The following is a 19,922-nucleotide window of genomic DNA, read 5'->3' on the forward strand; positions in this document are numbered from 1 at the left end:
CTACATAGAGGGTAAGTCATCCACTACATAGAGGGTAAGTCATCCACTACATAGAGGGTAAGTCATCCACTACATAGAGGGTAAGTCATCCACTACATAGAGGGTAAGTCATCCACTACATAGAGGGTAAATCATCCACTACGTAGAGGGTAAGTCATCCACTACATAGAGGGTAAGTCATCCACTACATAGAGGGTAAGTCATCCACTACATAGAGGGTAAGTCATCCACTACATAGAGGGTAAGTCATCCACTACGCAGAGGGTAAATCATCCACTACATAGAGGGTAAATCATCCACTACATAGAGGGTAAGTCATCCACTACATAGAGGGTAAGTCATCCACTACATAGAGGGTAAGTCATCCACTACGTAGAGGTGTAATTTAGTTTCTCACTTTGTTTTGTTTCTTTTTTCACAGTCTGAAAGAGCTGCTTTCACCATGTAGTTCATTTATTAAATGTCAAACTGTGAATTTATAATTGGTTCAGGCCACAAATTAAATCCCAACCCACTGTGCTCTCTCTATGAAGCTACGTCGTGTTGTGCATGTGTAATTTTATAGTCAAATTCATGGTTTAGCTTGATTGCGTTAAAGGATCAGGCAGTGTGATTCAGAGATTAAATGTCTGGTATAGAACCAGTGTGTTATAGTCATTGATACACAGTAGATTTCTAGACATGGACAACGCTTCTCCGATGCATCCAAACGGTCACCAATGGGTTCAACGGGTCAATTTCCTCGTTACAATTTCCTTTCTGAACCCTTTCTATCGTTCCTTCCCTCCCTCTATCTCCCTCTCTCCATATCTCCCTCCTTCCCTCCCTCTCATCTCATTCCCTCCATCTCCCTCCTTCCCTCCCTCTCATCTCCTTCCCTCCATCTCCCTCCATCCCTCTCATATCCCTCCCTCTATCTCCCTCCTTCCCTCCCTCTCATCTCCTTCCCTCCATCTCCCTCCATCTCCCTCCTTCCCTCCCGCTCATCTCCCTCCTGCTCATCTCCCTCCCTCTATCTCCCTCCTTCCCTCCCTCTCATCTCCTTCCCTCCATCTCCCTCCATCTCCCTCCTTCCCTCCTGCTCATCTCCCTCCTGCTCATCTCCCTCCCTCTATCTCCCTCCTTCCCTTCCTCTCATCTCCCTCCCTCCATCTCCCTCCCTCCATCTCCCTCCCTCCATCTCCCTCCCTCCTATCTCCCTCCTATCTCCCTCCCTCCATCTATCTCCCTCCCTCCATCTATCTCCCTCCCTCCATCTATCTCCCTCCCTCCATCTCCCTCCCTCTCCCTCCCTCCATCTCCCTCCTTCTATCTCCCTCTCATCTCCCTCCCTCCATCTCCCTCCTTCTATCTCCCTCCCTCCTTCCCTCCCTCCATCTCCCTCCTTCCCTCCCTCCATCTCCCTCCCTCTCTCCCGCTATCCCCCTATCTCCCTCCTTCCCTTCCTCTCATCTCCCTCCCTCCCTCCATCTCCCTCCTTCTATCTAATCTCCCTCCATCTCCCTCCCTCCTTCCCTCCCCCTCTCTCCCCACATCCTACCCTCTCTCCCTCCTTCCTTCCCTCCCCCTCTCCCCACATCCTACCCTCTCTCCCTCCTTCCTTCCCTCCCCCTCTCTCCCCACATCCTACCCTCTCTCCCTCCTTCCTTCCCTCACCCTCTCTCCCCACATCCTACCCTCTCTCCCCTCCTTCCTTCCCTCCCCCTCTCTCCCCACATCCTACCCTCTCTCCCTCCTTCCTTCCCTCCCCCTCTCTCCCCACATCCTACCCTCTCTCCCTCCTTCCTTCCCTCCCCCTCTCTCCCCACATCCTACCCTCTCCCTCCTTCCTTCCCTCCCCCTCTCTCCCCACATCCTACCCTCTCCCTCCTTCCTTCCCTCCCCCTCTCTCTCTCCAGGTCCAGAGTATCATCAGGTCTCAGACCAGTATGGGGATACGTCATCGGGACCGCTCCACTACGGGCAACACCCTGAAGACTGGCAGCTGCAGCTCCGCTCTCACCACATACTTCTTCGGTCAGTCAGCCAATCAGTCAGTCAGCCAGCCAGCCAATCAGTCAGTCAGCCAGCCAGTCAGTCAGCCAATCAGTCAGCCAGTCAGTCAGCCAGTCATTCATTCAGCCAGTCAGTCAGTCAGTCATTCAATCAGTCAGCCAGTCAGCCAGCCAGCCAGCCAGTCAGCCAGTCAGTCATTCAATCAGTCAGCCAGTCAGTCAGCCAGTCAGTCATTCAATCAGTCAGCCAGTCAGTCAGCCAACCAGTCAGTCAGTCAGCTAGCCAGCCAGTCAGCCAGCCAATCAGTCAGTCATTCAGCCAATCAGTCAGCCAGCCAGTCAGTCAGCTAGCCAGCCAGTCAGCCAGCCAGTCAGTCAGCTAGCCAGCCAGTCAGCCAGCCAATCAGTCAGCCAGTCAGTCAGTCAGTCAGCCAGTCAGTCATTCAATCAGTCAGCCAGTCAGTCAGTCAGCCAGTCAGTTAATCAGCCAGTCAGTCAGCCAGTCAGCCAATCAGTCAGCCAATCAGTCAGTCAGCCAATCAGTCAGTCAGCCAGCCAGTCAGCTAGCCAGCCAGTCAGCCAGCCAATCAGTCAGCCAGTCAGCCAGTCATTCAGTCAGCCAGTCAGTCAGTCAGTCAGCCAGTCAGTCATTCAATCAGTCAGCCAGTCAGCCAGTCAGCCAGTCAGTTAATCAGCCAGTCAATCAGCCAGTCAGCCAGTCAGCCAGTCAGTCAGCCAGTCAGTCAGCCAGCGAGCCAGTCAGTCAATCAGCCAGTCAATATGTGTATAGTACATTTTGTACAAAAGGTGCGTCTTAAGCTTTCTTCTAGAAATGTCCCCCCCCCCCCCCAGCCAGCCAGCCAGTCAGTCAGTCAGCCAGTCATTCAGTCAGTCAGTCAGCCAGTCATTCAATCAGTCAGCCAGCCAATCAGCCAGTCAGTCAGCCAGTCAGCCAGCCAGCCAGCCAGTCAATCAGCCAATCAGCCAGTCAGTCAGTCAGCCAGTCAGCCAGTCAATCAGCCAGTCAGCCAGCCAGTCAGTCATTCAATCAGCCAGTCAGCCAGCCAGCCAGTCAATCAGTCAATCAGCCAGTCAGTCAGCCAGTCAGCCAGTCAGTCAGTCAGTCAGCCAGTCAGTCAGCCAGTCAGTCAGTCAGCCAGTCAATCAGCCAGTCAGCCAGTCAGTCAGCCAGTCAGTCAGTCAGCCAGTCAGTCAGCCAGTCAGCCAGTCAGTCAGTCAGCCAGTCAGTCAGTCAGCCACTCAGCCAGTCAGTCAGTCAATCAGCCAGCCAGTCAATCAGTCGGACAGTAAGACAGTCAGTCAGCCAGCCAGTCAGTCAGCCAGTCAGTCAGCCAGTCAATATGTGTATAGTACCTTTCGTACAAAAGGTGCGTCTTAAGCTTTCTTCTAGAACTGTCCCCCCTTTCCCCCCACCCAGGTGCCAACCTGAAGGACAAACTGACCATTGGACACTTCCTGGAGTTCCAGAGAAAATTACACCATGATGTCCTCAAACTAGAGGTGAGAGGAGAGAGAGGAGGAAGAGAGAGAGGAGAGAGGGGGATTAAGAGAGGAGGAGGGAGAGAGAGAGGAGAGAGGAGGATTAAGAGAGGAGGAGGGAGAGAGAGAGGAGAGAGGGGGATTAAGAGAGGAGGAGGGAGAGAGAGAGGAGAGAGGAGGATTAAGAGAGGAGGAGGGAGAGAGAGAGGAGAGAGGGGGATTAAGAGAGGAGGAGGGAGAGAGAGAGGAGGAAGAGAGAGAGGAGAGAGGAGGAAGAGAGAGAGGAGGAGGAAGAGAGAGAGAGGAGGAAGAGAGAGAGGAGGAGGAAGAGAGAGAGAGGAGGAAGAGAGAGGAGAGAGAGGAGAGAGGGGGAGGAAGAGAGATAGAGAGGAGAGGGGGAGGAAGAGAGAGAGGAGGAGGGAGAGAGAGGAGAGAGGAAGAGAGAGAGAGAGGAGGAGGAGGAAGAGAGAGAGAGAGAGAGAGAGAGAGAGAGAGAGAGGAGGAGGAAGAGAGAGTAGAGGAGGAGGGAGAGAGAGAGGAGGAGGAAGAGAGAGAGGGGAGAGAGGAAGAGAGAGAGAGAGAGGAGGAGGAAGAGAGAGGAGAGAGGAGAGGGGGAGTAAGAGAGGAGAGAAGAGGAGGAAGAGAGAGATAGGGAGGGAGAGAGAGGAGGAAGAGAGGAGGAAGAGAGACAGAGAGAGAGAGAGGAGAAAGAGAGAGAGAGAGACAGAGAGAGAAAGAGAGAGAGAGAGAGGAGGAAGAGAGAGAGGAGAGAGGAGGATTAAGAGAGGAGGAGGGAGAGAGAGAGGAGAGAGGGGGATTAAGAGAGGAGGAGGGAGAGAGAGAGGAGGAAGAGAGAGAGGAGAGAGGAGGAAGAGAGAGAGAGGAGGAAGAGAGAGAGGGAGGGAGGGAGGGGTGAGAGAGAGGAGGAGGGAGAGGGAGGGAGACAGGGGGGAAGTGTCTGGGTGTGTGAATTGATAAGGCATCAGTATCAGTCAGCCCTTGAGGAGGCTGTCTGAGCCTTTGTTCCCTCATTCTCATGGTGACACAGTGATTGTCCTCTGTCCTATCGGTTCATTTACCAACCAGTCTGTTCTCTGCCTCCACAGTACAGCACTGATAAAAAGCTGCAAAGCAGTGTTCTTTTGATAAACTGCCGGTACAATGCAGTGCTCTCTATATAAAGTGTTAAACTGCCGGTACAATGCAGTGCTCTCTATATAAAGTGTTAAACTGCCGGTACAATGCAGTGCTCTCTATATAAAGTGTTAAACTGCCGGTACAATACAGTGCTCTCTATATAAAGTGTTAAACTGCCGGTACAATGCAGTGCTCTCTATATAAAGTGTTAAACTGCCGGTACAATGCAGTGCTCTCTATATAAAGTGTTAAACTGCCGGTACAATGCAGTGCTCTCTATATAAAGTGTTAAACTGCCGGTACAATGCAGTGCTCTCTATATAAAGTGTTAAGCTGCCGGTACAATACAGTGGTCTCTATATAAAGTGTTAAACTGCCGGTACAATACAGTGCTCTCTATATAAAGTGTTAAACTGCCGGTACAATGCAGTGGTCTCTATATAAAGTGTTAAACTGCTGGTACAATGCAGTGCTCTCTATATAAAGTGTTAAACTGCCGGTACAATGCAGTGCTCTCTATATAAAGTGTTAAACTGCCGGTACAATACAGTGGTCTCTATATAAAGTGTTAAACTGCCGGTACAATACAGTGCTCTCTATATAAAGTGTTAAACTGCCGGTACAATGCAGTGCTCTCTATATAAAGTGTTAAACTGCCGGTACAATACAGTGGTCTCTATATAAAGTGTTAAACTGCCGGTACAATACAGTGCTCTCTATATAAAGTGTTAAACTGCCGGTACTATACAGTGCTCTCTATATAAAGTGTTAAACTGCCGGTACAATACAGTGCTCTCTATATAAAGTGTTAAACTGCTGGTACAATACAGTGCTCTCTATATAAAGTGTTAAACTGCCGGTACAATGCAGTGGTCTCTATATAAAGTGTTAAACTGCCGGTACAATGCAGTGCTCTCTATATAAAGTGTTAAACTGCCGGTACAATACAGTGCTCTCTATGTAAAGTGTTAAACTGCCGGTACAATGCAGTGCTCTCTATATAAAGTGTTAAACTGCCGGTACAATACAGTGGTCTCTATATAAAGTGTTAAACTGCCGGTACAATACAGTGGTCTCTATATAAAGTGTTAAACTGCCGGTACAATGCAGTGCTCTCTATATAAAGTGTTAAACTGCCGGTACAATACAGTGGTCTCTATATAAAGTGTTAAACTGCCGGTACAATACAGTGGTCTCTATATAAAGTGTTAAACTGCCGGTACAATACGGTGCTCGCTATACAGTACTGGGATATTTAAAGTGATCACATCAGTGATCAGGACCGCCACCAGATTGGTCGGTCTCTGCAGGACCGCCTCCAGATTGGTCCGTCTCTGCAGGACCGCCGCCAGATTGGTCCGTCGCTGCAGGACCGCCGCCAGATTGGTCCGTCTCTGCAGGACCGCCGTCAGATTGGTCCGTCTCTGCAGGACCGCCTCCAGATTGGTCCGTCTCTGCAGGACCGCCTCCAGATTGGTCCGTCTCTGCAGGACCGCCGCCAGATTGGTCCGTCTCTGCAGGACCGCCGCCAGATTGGCCCGTCTCTGCAGGACCGCCTCCAGATTGGTCCGTCTCTCATCCTCCTGTTAGTGCAGTCGGTGAATTTATTACCGTCATCCTGTCGAGATGTTGGATCAGCGGTGTGTTTTAATGAGGATAAAACCTCTCTCTGCGGCGTTGTCTTTCTCTCTGAGTGTTAGAAATGGTGATGAGGAATCCACGGACAGCAGAGAAGGTTTGAGTGGCACTAAGGGCTGTTGTGTCTCAGTGCGACTTCATGAAAAGGTCAGAATCTGTCCGTAGAACAATCGTTAACGTTTGTTTCTTTCTGCTTGATTAAGACGCGGAGCAGCTTGCCCTTCTGTTACCATCACACCACACACACACACACCACACACCACACACACACACACCACACACACCACACACCACACATTACACACACACACACCAACACACCACACACACACATCACACACACACACACACACACCACACACACACACACCACACACACCACACACCACACATTACACACACACACACCAACACACCACACACACACATCACACACACACACACACACACACACACACACACACACACACACACACCAACACACCACACACCACACACACACCACACACACATCACACACCACACACACATCACACACCACACACACACACACCACACACACCACACCACACACACACACACACACACACACCACACACACACACCACACCACACACACACCACACACACCACACACACACACCACACGCACCACACACACCACACACACACACCACACACACCACACACACCACACACACCACACACACCACACACACCACACACACACACACCACACACACCACACACCACACACCACACACACACACACACACCACACACCACACACCACACACACACACACACACCACACACCATACACACATTACACACCACACACAACATACACACACATTACACACCACACACACACACCACACACACACACCACACACACACACACACCACACACACCATACACACATTACACACCACACACAACATACACACACATTACACACCACACACACACACACACACACAAACACACACATATTACACACCACACACAACATACACACACATTACACACACATCACACACCACACACACACACATTACACATCACACACACCACACACATACACACACACACACACACACACACACACACACACACACACATAACACACCACACACACACACAAACACACACACACACAAACTACACACACACACACACACAGAAACCACACACACACCATACACACATTACACACCACACACACACACACACACACACACACATTACACACCACACCACACATACGCACACATACACACACACACACATTACACATACCATCTAGCACCGACTGTGATTCAACACCAGAATATGAAGAGGAATAAAGAGCAGCAGTACTTCCTGTGTTATTATTGTTATTATTGTTATTATTATTGTTATTATTATTATTGTTATTACTATTATTATTATTGTTGTTATTATTATTATTATTATTATTATTGTTATTATTATTATTGTTATTACTATTATTATTATTATTATTATTGTTATTATTATTGTTATTATTATTATTGTTATTATTATTATTGTTATTGTTATTATTGTTATTGATATTATTGTTATTATTGTTATTATTAAATCAGAAGTGTCAGAAGTGTTTTGAAAGGGACATTCAACCCGTAACAAAGAGAGAGAGGGGGGGTGGAGCTCCTCGTTCTGGTATCTTTCATTTTAACTCATGAAACATGGGACTTAACATTTTGCGTTTATATTCTTGTTCGGTATACTCAGAAAGACATAACTAATGTTAGTGTATCTGTCCGTCTGCTTAACTGTCCCTCGTACCCTGTATTGCCTTCTCATAATAACATCTGTGTGTCAGTCTGTAGCTGTCCAGTATCAGAACAAACCAGGAAGAGACAGTTTGGAGGCTGCTGTCCTATAGTAAAATAATCTCCTCTCCCCCACCTCTCTGTCTCCTCTCTGTCTCCTCTCCCCCAACTCTCTGTCTCCTCTCCCCCAACTCTCTGTCTCCTCTCCCCCCAACTCTCTGTCTCCTCTCCCCCACCTCTCTGTCTCCTCTCCCCCACCTCTCTGTCTCCTCTCCCCCACTCTCTGTCTCCTCTCCCCCAACTCTCTGTCTCCTCTCCCCCAACTCTCTGTCTCCTCTCCCCCAACTCTCTGTCTCCTCTCCCCCCTCCTCTCTGTCTCCTCTCCCCCCTCCTCTCTGTCTCCTCTCCCCCCAACTCTCTGTCTCCTCTCCCCCAACTCTCTGTCTCCTCTCCCCCAACTCTCTGTCTCCTCTCCCCCAACTCTCTGTCTCCTCTCCCCCAACTCTCTGTCTCCTCTCCCCCAACTCTCTGTCTCCTCTCCCCCCAACTCTCTGTCTCCTCTCCCCCAACTCTCTGTCTCCTCTCCCCCAACTCTCTGTCTCCTCTCCCCCACCTCTCTGTCTCCTCTCCCCCAACTCTCTGTCTCCTCTCCCCCACCTCTCTGTCTCCTCTCCCCCAACTCTCTGTCTCCTCTCCCCCAACTCTCTGTCTCCTCTCCCCCAACTCTCTGTCTCCTCTCCCCAACTCTCTGTCTCCTCTCCCCCAACTCTCTGTCTCCTCTCCCCCAACTCTCTGTCTCCTCTCCCCCAACTCTCTGTCTCCTCTCCCCAACTCTCTGTCTCCTCTCCCCCAACTCTCTGTCTCCTCTCCCCCAACTCTCTGTCTCCTCTCCCCCAACTCTCTGTCTCCTCTCCCCCAACTCTCTGTCTCCTCTCCCCAACTCTCTGTCTCCTCTCCCCCACCTCTCTGTCTCCTCTCCCCCCCACCTCTCTGTCTCCTCTCCCCAAACTCTCTGTCTCCTCTCCCCCAACTCTCTGTCTCCTCTCCCCCAACTCTCTGTCTCCTCTCCCCCACCTCTCTGTCTCCTCTCCCCAACTCTCTGTCTCCTCTCCCCCAACTCTCTGTCTCCTCTCCCCCACCTCTCTGTCTCCTCTCCCCCAACTCTCTGTCTCCTCTCCCCCAACTCTCTGTCTCCTCTCCCCCAACTCTCTGTCTCCTCTCCCCAACTTTCTGTCTCCTCTCCCCCAACTCTCTGTCTCCTCTCCCCCACCTCTCTGTCTCCTCTCCCCCAACTCTCTGTCTCCCTCTCCCCCAACTCTCTGTCTCCTCTCCCCCAACTCTCTGTCTCCTCTCCCCCAACTCTCTGTCTCCTCTCTGTATCTCTCCTCTCCCCCCAACTCTCTGTCTCCTCTCCCCCAACTCTCTGTCTCCTCTCTGTATCTCTCCTCTCCCCCCACCTCTCTGTCTCCTCTCCCCCAACTCTCTGTCTCCTCTCTGTATCTCTCCTCTCCCCCCACCTCTCTGTCTCCTCTCCCCCAACTCTCTGTCTCCTCTCTGTATCTCTCCTCTCCCCCCCACCTCTCTGTCTCCTCTCCCCCACCTCTCTGTCTCCTCTCTGTATCTCTCCTCTCCCCCCACCTCTCTGTCTCCTCTCCCCCACCTCTCTGTCTCCTCTCCCCCAACTCTCTGTCTCCCCCCCACCTCTCTGTCTCCTCTCCCCCAACTCTCTGTCTCCTCTCCCCCAACTCTCTGTCTCCTCTCCCCCAACTCTCTGTCTCCTCTCTGTATCTCTCCTCTCCCCCACCTCTCTGTCTCCTCTCCCCCACCTCTCTGTCTCCTCTCCCCCACCTCTCTGTCTCCTCTCCCCCTCACCTCTCTGTCTCCTCTCCCCCCACCTCTCTGTCTCCTCTCCCCCAACTCTCTGTCTCCTCTCCCCCACCTCTCTGTCTCCTCTCCCCCACCTCTCTGTCTCCTCTCCCCCCACCTCTCTGTCTCCTCTCCCCCACCTCTCTGTCTCCTCTCTGTATCTCTCCTCTCCCCCCACCTCTCTGTCTCCTCTCCCCCCACCTCTCTGTCTCCTCTCTGTATCTCTCCTCTCCCCCCACCTCTCTGTCTCCTCTCCCCCACCTCTCTGTCTCCTCTCTGTATCTCTCCTCTCCCCCCACCTCTCTGTCTCCTCTCCCCCACCTCTCTGTCTCCTCTCTGTATCTCTCCTCTCCCCCACCTCTCTGTCTCCTCTCTGTCTCCTCTCCCCCACCTCTCTGTCTCCTCTCTGTATCTCTCCTCTCCCCCCACCTCTCTGTCTCCTCTCTGTATCTCTCCTCTCCCCCCACCTCTCTGTCTCCTCTCTGTATCTCTCCTCTCCCCCCCACCTCTCTGTCTCCTCTCTGTATCTCTCCTCTCCCCCACCTCTCTGTCTCCTCTCTGTATCTCTCCTCTCCCCCCACCTCTCTGTCTCCTCTCTGTATCTCTCCTCTCCCCCCAACTCTCTGTCTCCTCTCTGTATCTCTCCTCTCCCCCCACCTCTCTGTCTCCTCTCTGTATCTCTCCTCTCCCCCCACCTCTCTGTCTCCTCTCTGTATCTCTCCTCTCCCCCCACCTCTCTGTCTCCTCTCTGTATCTCTCCTCTCCCCCCACCTCTCTGTCTCCTCTCTCTCTCTCCCCCCAACTCTCTGTCTCCTCTCCCCCCACCTCTCTGTCTCCTCTCTCTCTCTCCCCCCAACTCTCTGTCTCCTCTCCCCCCACCTCTCTGTCTCCTCTCCCCCCACCTCTCTGTCTCCTCTCCCCCCACCTCTCTGTCTCCTCTCCCCCAACTCTCTGTCTCCTCTCCCCCCAACTCTCTGTCTCCTCTCCCCCAACTCTCTGTCTCCTCTCCCCCAACTCTCTGTCTCCTCTCCCCCAACTCTCTGTCTCCTCTCCCCCAACTCTCTGTCTCCTCTCCCCCACCTCTCTGTCTCCTCTCCCCCAACTCTCTGTCTCCTCTCTGTCTCCTCTCCCCCAACTCTCTGTCTCCTCTCCCCCAACTCTCTGTCTCCTCTCTGTCTCCTCTCCCCCAACTCTCTGTCTCCTCTCCCCCAACTCTCTGTCTCCTCTCCCCCAACTCTCTGTCTCCTCTCCCCCCACCTCTCTGTCTCCTCTCCCCCAACTCTCTGTCTCCTCTCCCCCAACTCTCTGTCTCCTCTCCCCCCCAACTCTCTGTCTCCTCTCTGTATCTCTCCTCTCCCCCCCACCTCTCTGTCTCCTCTCCCCCAACTCTCTGTCTCCTCTCCCCCAACTCTCTGTCTCCTCTCCCCCCAACTCTCTGTCTCCTCTCTGTATCTCTCCTCTCCCCCCACCTCTCTGTCTCCTCTCCCCCAACTCTCTGTCTCCTCTCCCCCAACTCTCTGTCTCCTCTCCCCCAACTCTCTGTCTCCTCTCCCCCAACTCTCTGTCTCCTCTCTGTATCTCTCCTCTCCCCCAACTCTCTGTCTCCTCTCTGTATCTCTCTCCTCTCCCCCAACTCTCTGTCTCCTTTCTGTATCTCTCCTCTCCCCCAACTCTCTGTCTCCTCTCTGTATCTCTCCTCTCCCCCAACTCTCTGTCTCCTCTCTGTATCTCTCCTCTCCCCCAACTCTCTGTCTCCTCTCTGTATCTCTCCTCTCCCCTAACTCTCTGTCTCCTCTCTGTATCTCTCCTCTCCCCCAACTCTCTGTCTCCTCTCTGTATCTCTCCTCTCCCCCAACTCTCTGTCTCCTCTCTGTATCTCTCCTCTCCCCCAACTCTCTGTCTCCTCTCTTTATCTCTCCTCTCCCCCCAACTCTCTGTCTCCTCTCTGTATCTCTCCTCTCCCCCAACTCTCTGTCTCCTCTCTGTATCTCTCCTCTCCCCCAACTCTCTGTCTCCTCTCTGTATCTCTCCTCTCCCCCAACTCTCTGTCTCCTCTCTGTATCTCTCCTCTCCCCCAACTCTCTGTCTCCTCTCTGTATCTCTCCTCTCCCCCAACTCTCTGTCTCCTCTCTGTATCTCTCCTCTCCCCCAACTCTCTGTCTCCTCTCCCCCAACTCTCTGTCTCCTCTCCCCCAACTCTCTGTCTCCTCTCCCCCAACTCTCTGTCTCCTCTCCCCCAACTCTCTGTCTCCTCTCCCCCAACTCTCTGTCTCCTCTCCCCCAACTCTCTGTCTCCTCTCCCCCCAACTCTCTGTCTCCTCTCCCCCAACTCTCTGTCTCCTCTCCCCCAACTCTCTGTCTCCTCTCCCCCCCAACTCTCTGTCTCCTCTCCCCCAACTCTCTGTCTCCTCTCCCCCAACTCTCTGTCTCCTCTCCCCCAACTCTCTGTCTCCTCTCCCCCCAACTCTCTGTCTCCTCTCTCTCTCTCCCCCAACTCTCTGTCTCCTCTCCCCCAACTCTCTGTCTCCTCTCCCCCAACTCTCTGTCTCCTCTCCCCCAACTCTCTGTCTCCTCTCTCTCTCTCCCCCAACTCTCTCTCTCCTCTCCCCCAACTCTCTGTCTCCTCTCTGTATCTCTCCTCTCCCCCAACTCTCTGTCTCCTCTCCCCCAACTCTCTGTCTCCTCTCTGTATCTCTCCTCTCCCCCAACTCTCTGTCTCCTCTCTGTATCTCTCCTCTCCCCCAACTCTCTGTCTCCTCTCCCCCCACTCTCTGTCTCCTCTCCCCCAACTCTCTGTCTCCTCTCCCCCAACTCTCTGTCTCCTCTCCCCCAACTCTCTGTCTCCTCTCCCCCAACTCTCTGTCTCCTCTCCCCCAACTCTCTGTCTCCTCTCCCCCAACTCTCTGTCTCCTCTCCCCCAACTCTCTGTCTCCTCTCTGTATCTCTCCTCTCCCCCAACTCTCTGTCTCCTTTCTGTATCTCTCCTCTCCCCCCAACTCCTCTGTCTCCTCTCTGTATCTCTCCTCTCCCCCAACTCTCTGTCTCCTCTCTGTATCTCTCCTCTCCCCCAACTCTCTGTCTCCTCTCTGTATCTCTCCTCTCCCCCCAACTCTCTGTCTCCTCTCTGTATCTCTCCTCTCCCCCAACTCTCTGTCTCCTCTCTGTATCTCTCCTCTCCCCCAACTCTCTGTCTCCTCTCTGTATCTCTCCTCTCCCCCAACTCTCTGTCTCCTCTCTGTATCTCTCCTCTCCCCCAACTCTCTGTCTCCTCTCTGTATCTCTCCTCTCCCCCAACTCTCTGTCTCCTCTCTGTATCTCTCCTCTCCCCCAACTCTCTGTCTCCTCTCTGTATCTCTCCTCTCCCCCAACTCTCTGTCTCCTCTCTGTATCTCTCCTCTCCCCCAACTCTCTGTCTCCTCTCTGTATCTCTCCTCTCCCCCCAACTCTCTGTCTCCTCTCTGTATCTCTCCTCTCCCCCAACTCTCTGTCTCCTCTCTGTATCTCTCCTCTCCCCCAACTCTCTGTCTCCTCTCCCCCACCTCTCTGTCTCCTCTCTGTATCTCTCCTCTCCCCCAACTCTCTGTCTCCTCTCTGTATCTCTCCTCTCCCCCAACTCTCTGTCTCCTCTCTGTATCTCTCCTCTCCCCCAAATCTCTGTCTCCTCTCCCCCACCTCTCTGTCTCCTCTCTGTATCTCTCCTCTCCCCCAACTCTCTGTCTCCTCTCCCCCAACTCTCTGTCTCCTCTCCCCCCACCTCTCTGTCTCCTCTCCCCCAACTCTCTGTCTCCTCTCCCCCAACTCTCTGTCTCCTCTCCCCCAACTCTCTGTCTCCTCTCCCCCAACTCTCTGTCTCCTCCCTCCCCAACTCTCTGTCTCCTCCCCCCACCTCTCTGTCTCCTCTCCCCCAACTCTCTGTCTCCTCTCCCCCAACTCTCTGTCTCCTCTCCCCCAACTCTCTGTCTCCTCTCCCCCACCTCTCTGTCTCCTCCCCCCACCTCTCTGTCTCCTCTCCCCCAACTCTCTGTCTCCTCTCCCCCAACTCTCTGTCTCCTCTCCCCCAACTCTCTATCTCCTCTCCCCCAACTCTCTGTCTCCTCTCCCCCAACTCTCTGTCTCCTCTCTCTCTCTCCCCCCCACCTCTCTGTCTCCTCTCCCCCAACTCTCTGTCTCCTCTCTCTCTCTCCCCCCCACCTCTCTGTCTCCTCTCCCCCAACTCTCTGTCTCCTCTCCCCCCACCTCTCTGTCTCCTCTCCCCCAACTCTCTGTCTCCTCTCCCCCAACTCTCTGTCTCCTCTCCCCCAACTCTCTGTCTCCTCTCCCCCAACTCTCTGTCTCCTCTCTGTATCTCTCCTCTCCCCCAACTCTCTGTCTCCTCTCCCCCAACTCTCTGTCTCCTCTCCCCCAACTCTCTGTCTCCTCTCTGTATCTCTCCTCTCCCCCAACTCTCTGTCTCCTCTCCCCCAACTCTCTGTCTCCTCTCCCCCAACTCTCTGTCTCCTCTCCCCCAACTCTCTGTCTCCTCTCCCCCAACTCTCTGTCTCCTCTCCCCCCAACTCTCTGTCTCCTCTCTGTATCTCTCCTCTCCCCCAACTCTCTGTCTCCTCTCCCCCAACTCTCTGTCTCCTCTCCCCCAACTCTCTGTCTCCTCTCTGTATCTCTCCTCTCCCCCAACTCTCTGTCTCCTCTCCCCCAACTCTCTGTCTCCTCTCCCCCAACTCTCTGTCTCCTCTCCCCCAACTCTCTGTCTCCTCTCCCCCAACTCTCTGTCTCCTCTCCCCCCCACCTCTCTGTCTCCTCTCCCCCAACTCTCTGTCTCCTCTCCCCCAACTCTCTGTCTCCTCTCCCCCAACTCTCTGTCTCCTCTCCCCCCACCTCTCTGTCTCCTCTCCCCCAACTCTCTGTCTCCTCTCCCCCCACCTCTCTGTCTCCTCTCCCCCAACTCTCTGTCTCCTCTCCCCCCACCCCCCTCTCTGTCTCCTCTCCCCCAACTCTCTGTCTCCTCTCCCCCAACTCTCTGTCTCCTCTCCCCCAACTCTCTGTCTCCTCTCCCCCCACCTCTCTGTCTCCTCTCCCCCAACTCTCTGTCTCCTCTCCCCCAACTCTCTGTCTCCTCTCTCTCTCTCCCCCCCCACCTCTCTGTCTCCTCTCTCTCTCTCTCCCCCCCAACTCTCTGTCTCCTCTCTCTCTTCCCCCCCACCTCTCTGTCTCCTCTCTCTCTCTCCCCCCCCCAACTCTCTGTCTCCTCTCTCTCTCTCCCCCCCCACCTCTCTCCCTCCCCCAACTCTCTGTCTCCTCTCACTCTCTCCCCCCCCCAACTCTCTGTCTCCTCTCTCTCTCTCCCCCCCACCTCTCTCCTCTCCCCCACCTCTCTGTCTCCTCTCTCCCTCTCCCCCCCCACCTCTCTCCTCTCCCCCAACTCTCTGTCTCCTCTCTCTCTCTCCCCCCCCACCTCTCTCCTCTCCCCCAACTCTCTCTCTCCTCCCCCAACTCTCTGTCTCCTCTCTCTCTCCCCCCCCCACCTCTCTCCTCTCCCCCAACTCTCTCTCTCCTCCCCCAACTCTCTGTCTCCTCTCTCTCTCCTCCCCCCCACCTCTCTCTCTCTCCTCTCCCCCAACTCTCTGTCTCCTCTCTCTCTCTCCCCCCCACCTCTCTCTCTCCCCCAACTCTCTGTCTGCTCTCTCTCTCCCCCCCCCACCTCTCTGTCTCCTCTCACTCTCTGTCTCCTCTCTCTCTCTCCTCCCCCACCTCTCTCTCTCCCCCAACTCTCTGTCTCCTCTCTCTCTCTCCCCCCCACCTCTCTGTCTCCTCTCTTTCTCTCCCCCAACTCTCTGTCTCCTCTCTCTCTCCCCCCCACCTCTCTGTCTCCTCTCTTTCTCTCCCCCACCTCTCTCCTCCTCTCTGTCTCCCTCCTCTCCCCCCACCTCTCTCTCTCCCCCACCTCTCTGTCTCCTTTCTGTATCTCTCCTCTCCCCCCAACTCTCTGTCTCCTCTCTCTCTCTCTCCCCCAACTCTCTGTCTCCTCTCTCTCTCCCCCCCACCTCTCTGTCTCCTCTCTCTCTCTCCCCCCACCTCTCTGTCTCCTCTCTTTCTCTCCCCCAACTCTCTGTCTCCTCTCTCTCTCTCCCCCAACTCTCTCCTCCTCTCTGTCTCCCTCCTCTCCCCCTACCTCTCTCTCTCCCCCTCCTCTCTGTCTCCTCTCCCCCAACTCTCTGTCTCCTCTCTCTCTCCCCCCCCCCCACCTCTCTGTCTCCTCTCTTTCTCTCCCCCCACCTCTCTCCTCCTCTCTGTCTCCCTCCTCTCCCCCCACCTCTCTCTCTCCCCCACCTCTCTGTCTCCTCTCTGTATCTCTCCTCTCCCCCACCTCTCTCTCTCCTCTCTTTCTCTCTCCTCTCCTCCACCTCTCTCCTCTCTTTCTCTCCCCCCACCACTTTGTCTCCTCTCTGTTTCTCTCCTCTTCCCCCACCTCTCTGTCTCCTTTCTGTATCTCTCCTCTCCCCCCACCTCTCTGTCTCCTTTCTGTATCTCTCCTCTCCCCCCACCTCTCTGTCTCCTTTCTGTATCTCTCCTCTCCCCCCACCTCTCTGTCTCCTTTCTGTATCTCTCCTCTCCCCCCACCTCTCTGTCTCCTTTCTGTATCTCTCCTCTCCCCCCACCTCTCTCTCCTTTCTGTATCTCTCCTCTCCCCCCACCTCTCTGTCTCCTTTCTGTATCTCTCCTCTCCCCCCACCTCTCTCCTCATCTCTGTCCTCTCTGTCTCTCTCTTCCCCCCTACCTCTCTCCTCATCTCTGTCTCTCTCCTCTCCCCCCACCTCTCTCCTCACCTCTATCTCTCTCCTCTCTCCTCATCTCTGTCTCTCTCCTCTCTCCTCACCTCTGTCTCTCTCCTCTCCCCCCACCTCCCCCCACCTCTATCTCTCTCCTCACCTCTGTCTCTCTCCTCTCTCCTCACCTCTGTCTCTCTCCTCTCTCCTCACCTCTATCTCTCTCCTCTCTCCTCACCTCTGTCTCTCTCCTCTCTCCTCACCTCTATCTCTCTCCTCTCTCCTCACCTCTGTCTCTCTCCTCTCCCCCCACCTCTGTCTCTCTCCTCTCTCCTCACCTCTATCTCTCTCCTCTCTCCTCACCTCTATCTCTCTCCTCTCTCCTCACCTCTGTCTCCTCCTCTCCCCTCACCTCCCCCCACCTCTATCTCTCTCCTCACCTCTATCTCTCTCCTCTCTCCTCACCTCTCTCTCTCTACTCCCTCCTCAACTCTCTCTCTCTCCTCTCTCCTCCCCCTTTCTCCTCCTCTCCCCTCACCTCCCCCCCCTCTCTCTCTCTCCTCCCTCTATCTCTCTCCTCTCTACTCACCTCTATCTCTCTCCTCCTCCTCACCTCTCTCTCTCTCCTCTCTCCTCACCTCTATCCTCTCCCTCTTCTCCCCCACCTCTCTCTCTCTCCTCTTCCTCCCCCTTTCCTCTCCTCTCTCCTCATCTCTATCTCTCTCCTCTCTCCTCACCCTCTCCTCTCACCTCACCTCTTCTCTCTCCTCTCTCCTCTCCTCTCCTCTCCCTCACCTCTCTCTCTCTCCCTCCCCCCACCTCTGTCTCTCTCTCCTCCCTCTTCTCTCTCCCTCTCCCTCACCTCTGTTCTCTCCCTCTCCTCCCTCTATCTCTCTCCTCACCTCTCTCTCTCTCCTCTCTCCTCACCTCTCTCTCTCTCCCTTCCTCCCCTTTCCTCTCCTCTCTCCTCACCTCTGTCTCTCTCCCTTCCTCCCCTTCACTCTCCTCTCCCTCACCTCTGTCTCTCTCCTCTCCCCTCACCTCTCCTCTCCCTCACCTCTCTCTCTCTCCCTCTCCTCTCTCCTCTCCCTCACCTCTCTCCTCTCTCTCTCTCTCCCCTCACCTCTCCTCTCCCTCACCTCCCTCTCTCTCCCTTCCTCTCCCTCTCTCTCCCCTCACCTCTGTCTCTCTCCTCTCTCCCCTCTTCCACTCCCTCTCCCTCACCTCTCTCTCTCTCCCTTCCTCTCCCTCTCCCTCACCTCCCTCTCTCTCTCCCTTTCTCCCCCTCTTTCCCTCCCTCTCCCTCACCTCCCTCTCTCTCCTCCTTCCTCTCCCCCCCCTTCTCTCCCTCTCCCCCACCTCTGTCTCTCTCCTCTCCCCCCATCTCTCCCTCTCCTCTCCCCCCACCTCTGTCTCTCTCCTCTCCCCCCACCTCCCCCCCACCTCTGTCTCTCTCCTCTCCCCCCACCTCTGTCTCTCTCCTCTCCCCCCCCCTCTCCCCCCACCTCTCTCTCTCTCCTCTCCCCCCACTCTCTCCCTCACCTCTCTCTCTCTCCTCTCCCCCCCCCTCCCCCCCACCTCTTCTCTCTCCTCTCCCCCCCTCTTCTCCTCCTCTCCCCTCACCTCTCCCCACCTCTCTCTCTCTCCTCTCCCCTCTCCTCTCCCTCACCTCTCTCTCTCTCTCCTCCCCTTTCTCTCCCTCTCCCCTCACCTCTCCCTCACCTCTCTCTCTCTCCTCTCCCTCCCCTCCCCCCCTCTCCTCTCTCCTCACCTCTCTCTCTCCTCTCCCCCCCCTCTCCCTCACCTCCCTCTCTCTCTCCTCCCTCTCTCTCTCCTCTCCCCCCTACTCTCTCCTCCTCTTCTCTCTCTCCTCACCTCTGTCTCTCTCCTCTCCACCCACCTCTCTCCTCATCTCTGTCTCTCTCTCCTCACCTCTTCTCTCTCCTCTCTCCTCACCTCTGTCTCTCTCCTCTCCCCCCACCTCTCTCCTCACCTCTGTCTCTCTCCTCTCCCCCCCACCTCTCCCTCACCTCTTCTCTCTCCTCTCCCCCTACCTCCCCCCCCCTCTTCTCTCTCCTCACCTCTTCCCTCCTCTCTCCTCACCTCTCTCTCTCCTCTCCCCCCCCTCTCCCTCACCTCTGTCTCTCTCCTCTCCCCCCACCTCTCTCCTCACCTCTGTCTCTCTCCTCTCCCCCCACCTCTCCCTCACCTCTCTCTCTCTCCTCCCTCTTCTCTCCCTCTCCCTCACCTCTCTCTCTCTCCCCTCCTCCCCCCCCCCTCTCTCCTCACCTCTGTCTCTCTCCTCTCCCCCCACCTCTCCCTCACCTCTCTCTCTCTCCTCTCTCCTCTCCTCCCTCTCCCTCACCTCCCTCTCTCTCTCTCTCTCCCCTCACCTCTATCTCTCTCCTCACCTCTGTCTCTCTCCTCTCTCCTCATCTCTGTCTCTCTCCTCTCTCCTCATCTCTATCTCTCTCCTCTCTCCTCACCTCTGTCTCTCTCCCTCCCTCCCACCTCTCTCTCTCTCCTCTCCCTCACCTCTATCTCTCTCCTCTCTCCTCTCCTTCTCTCTCCTCTCCCTCACCTCTCTCTCTCTCCTCTCTCCCCCCTTTCCCCTCCCTCTCCCTCACCTCCCTCTCTCTCCCTTCCTCTCCCTTTCCCTCCCTCTCCCTCACCTCTCTCTCTCTCCTCTCCCCCCCCTCCCCCCACCTTTCTCTCTCCTCTCACCTCCCTCTCTCTCTCTCCTCCCTCTCTCTCTCTCCTCTCCCTCACCTCCCTCTCTCTCCCTTCCTCCCCCTCTCCCTCACCTCTCTCTCTCTCCTCTCCCCCCCCCTCCCCCCCACCTCTCTCTCTCTCCTCACCTCTTCTCTCTCCTCTCCCCCACCTCCCCCCCCTCTCTCTCTCCCTCTCCTCACCTCTCTCTCTCTCCTCTCCCCCCACCTCCCCCCCACCTCTGTCTCTCTCCTCTCTCCTCACCTCTATCTCTCTCCTCTCTCCTCATCTCTATCTCTCTCCTCTCTCCTCACCTCTGTCTCTCTCCTCTCCCCCCACCTCTCCTCTCCCTCACCTCTATCTCTCTCCCTTCCTCCCCCTTTCCCCTCCCTCTCCCTCACCTCTGTTTCTCTCCCTTCCTCCCCCTTTCCTCTCCTCTCCCTCACCTCTGTCTCTCTCCTCCTCTTCCCTCTCCTCTCCCTCACCTCTGTCTCTCTCCTCTCCCCCCCACCTCTCTCCT

General features: G+C 55.0%; 1 protein-coding gene across 1 annotated transcript in view; it reads left to right on the forward strand.

Moving 5' to 3' along the window:
* The first annotated feature begins 681 nt into the window (after positions 1-681).
* The window catches only part of LOC129828436 (calcium uptake protein 1, mitochondrial-like), a 36,001-nt gene continuing 16,760 nt past the window's right edge, over positions 682-19,922 (forward strand). The window contains exons 1-3 of the mRNA XM_055889484.1: positions 682-732; positions 1,899-2,016; positions 3,433-3,515. Of these exons, the coding sequence (XP_055745459.1) occupies positions 682-732; positions 1,899-2,016; positions 3,433-3,515 (252 nt within the window). The remainder of the gene's footprint in view (positions 733-1,898; positions 2,017-3,432; positions 3,516-19,922) is intronic.

This window comes from Salvelinus fontinalis, chromosome 30 (genome assembly GCF_029448725.1).
Source record: "Salvelinus fontinalis isolate EN_2023a chromosome 30, ASM2944872v1, whole genome shotgun sequence".
NCBI classification, from domain to species: domain Eukaryota; kingdom Metazoa; phylum Chordata; class Actinopteri; order Salmoniformes; family Salmonidae; genus Salvelinus; species Salvelinus fontinalis.